Source organism: Phaethon lepturus, unplaced genomic scaffold, assembly GCF_000687285.1.
Source record: "Phaethon lepturus isolate BGI_N335 unplaced genomic scaffold, ASM68728v1 scaffold17359, whole genome shotgun sequence".
NCBI lineage: Eukaryota > Metazoa > Chordata > Aves > Phaethontiformes > Phaethontidae > Phaethon > Phaethon lepturus.
This window is the reverse complement of record NW_010564306.1, coordinates 5991-8246: the sequence shown is the minus strand read 5'-3', so window position 1 is coordinate 8246 and position 2256 is coordinate 5991. Positions and strand designations below refer to the sequence as shown.

The following is a 2256-nucleotide window of genomic DNA, read 5'->3' as shown; positions in this document are numbered from 1 at the left end:
CCTCCGTACCTCATGCGGAAGAACTGTGTCAGTTCATGGCAGACTGACAAGGCTGACACCAAACTACACAGCCAACCCCAGAGCAAGCAGAAAGAGAAATACAGCAGACTAGAAATGTACCCAACCACCCCAACTTGGTACAAATATTCAGGTGGGACTGTGCCCTGCCTTTGTCCTTTATATCCACTGAAGGCAACAAACACTAAGACCATTCCAGGAAGGACGATTTACCATAGCTAATACGACAAAAATTGAAGAGCCAAACCATTTAAGACCAAGGATTCACTAAATATTTCCCCAATAAAATTTCTAGGGAGAAGGAGAAACATGACAGAAACTTCAGACTTCAAGTGGGAAGCCCCAGTTACTCTCTCTGATTTATGGTCTATGTTAAATCACAAGAGCAGCCCATAAGATGCTGCTCGTTCCAGTACCACTAATAAGCAGATGATACAAAGCTGTATATAATTGCTTCCTACAGGGAAAATTACAGCACCACGTAGTGACTTTGATATTTCAAAGAAAGATGGATAAATAATAATTTATCATTTAACAGTTCAAACCCTGATGCTGACCACTTAACAAAAAATAACTATATACACTTTCAATATAACCTTAGTCAACTTTTACTCCAGTCATTGTGGCTACACCCAAAGTGAAAATGGACTATTCACCTGGAATTAAAGGTCTATGGAGAACCGAGAGGTGATCCATACATTCCAGTTCCTTGCATGGATTTTTACTTACGCTTGTTCTTTAATTCCGTGGAGAAATGCTTCAGTTTTCTCCTCTGGTATTTCTCCATCGATACTGGCCAAATAGGAGTAAAGGAATGAGAATGTTTCGAAGGGAACGCGAGCTGCTCCACCTTCTGGGTCGCTTGTTAAGATCTCACAGGCATGTTTCATTGAACTCAGTAAGGACTGCAGGGGGTTCAGTCAAGAAATGAAAGGAACAGTATCAGAGCCATGAACATCCTTTGCATACTGTGACAAAATCCACACTGTAAATCCCTGAAAGTGAGCTTTATCATCATTACCTAGCTTTTAACCCCAAGGGATGAAAGCAATAATTAACTTCTAGTAGAAGCAGGAGTAAAAAAAATACCAGAATCCCATAATGTTTTAAGATTGCACAGGGTAGTCTGAGCCTTATCTCCAATATGGCTAAATTGCTCTATTCTGCTCTTGTAAAAGCTCAGACCTCAAATCTATGTGTGTGTGTAGAGGGTGTGTATGTATATATACATATGTATGTATATGTATTTCTTATGTCAATGGATCTGAAGGAATTCTCAGCAGCAGTTGAGACTGACAAATCTACAAACCCCATAAATTTCATATGGTTTTCATTATTTTTTATTATGATATAGTATTAGTATGATATTCATTTTTAGGAATGTTGATCTTTAGTTTTTTCCCTACTTGTATGCCAGCTCCATGTTAGTAGAAAAAGCACTGAGGCAAAAAGCATTTCAAGAATTTTTCAGTTTCAGTCAAAGCCAAATAAATAACATCCAAATTCCCTTTAGAACAAGCATGCCTCAGAGTATTAATTCTAAACGTTTAAAAAAATCATTTATTCAATACAATGTCTATAATCCAGTGCCCTATGCATGCTGAACTATACGGGGAAATGTGTGGAAAAATTCAGCATTGAGCTTCATTGAGTTAAAGACTGGTTGGATGCGATAAAGACGGACAGACAGACAGACAGACAGAAAGACAGACAGACAGAAAGACAGACAGACAGAAAGACAGACAGACAGAACCCAAAACACACAGACCTTTTTTAACCCAAGTACTAATATTTTTGCCGTAACTTTTTCAAAATTTATCCTTACTTCTTCATTAATACGCAAGCAATGACTTTGTAAAAAAAAAAAAAAAAAGTATTTCCTTACAGTAGAACAACAATATTTAAAATAAATGCAGTATCTGTTCAAGATCTAGAACACAGGCCAGAAAAGTGCCAATTTATAAATCCCTTAATGTAGTTCCTCCCCAGGAGGCCTCTGTGGGGAAGCAGAGGCAGCATCCTTACTTCTTCATTAATACGCAAGCAATGACTTTGTAAAAAAAAAAAAAAAAAGTATTTCCTTACAGTAGAACAACAATATTTAAAATAAATGCAGTATCTGTTCAAGATCTAGAACACAGGCCAGAAAAGTGCCAATTTATAAATCCCTTAATGTAGTTCCTCCCCAGGAGGCCTCTGTGGGGAAGCAGAGGCAGCTGCCTACATGATGGCAGACTC

General features: G+C 37.9%; 1 protein-coding gene across 1 annotated transcript in view; it reads right to left on the bottom strand.

Annotated features, from left to right (window-relative positions):
* ROPN1L (rhophilin associated tail protein 1-like) overlaps positions 1 to 2256 on the bottom strand; it is a 7392-nt gene that overhangs the window by 1185 nt on the left and 3951 nt on the right. Inside the window, exon 4 of the mRNA XM_010294845.1 lies at positions 748 to 923. Coding sequence (XP_010293147.1) covers positions 748 to 923 — 176 coding nt within the window. The remainder of the gene's footprint in view (positions 1 to 747; positions 924 to 2256) is intronic.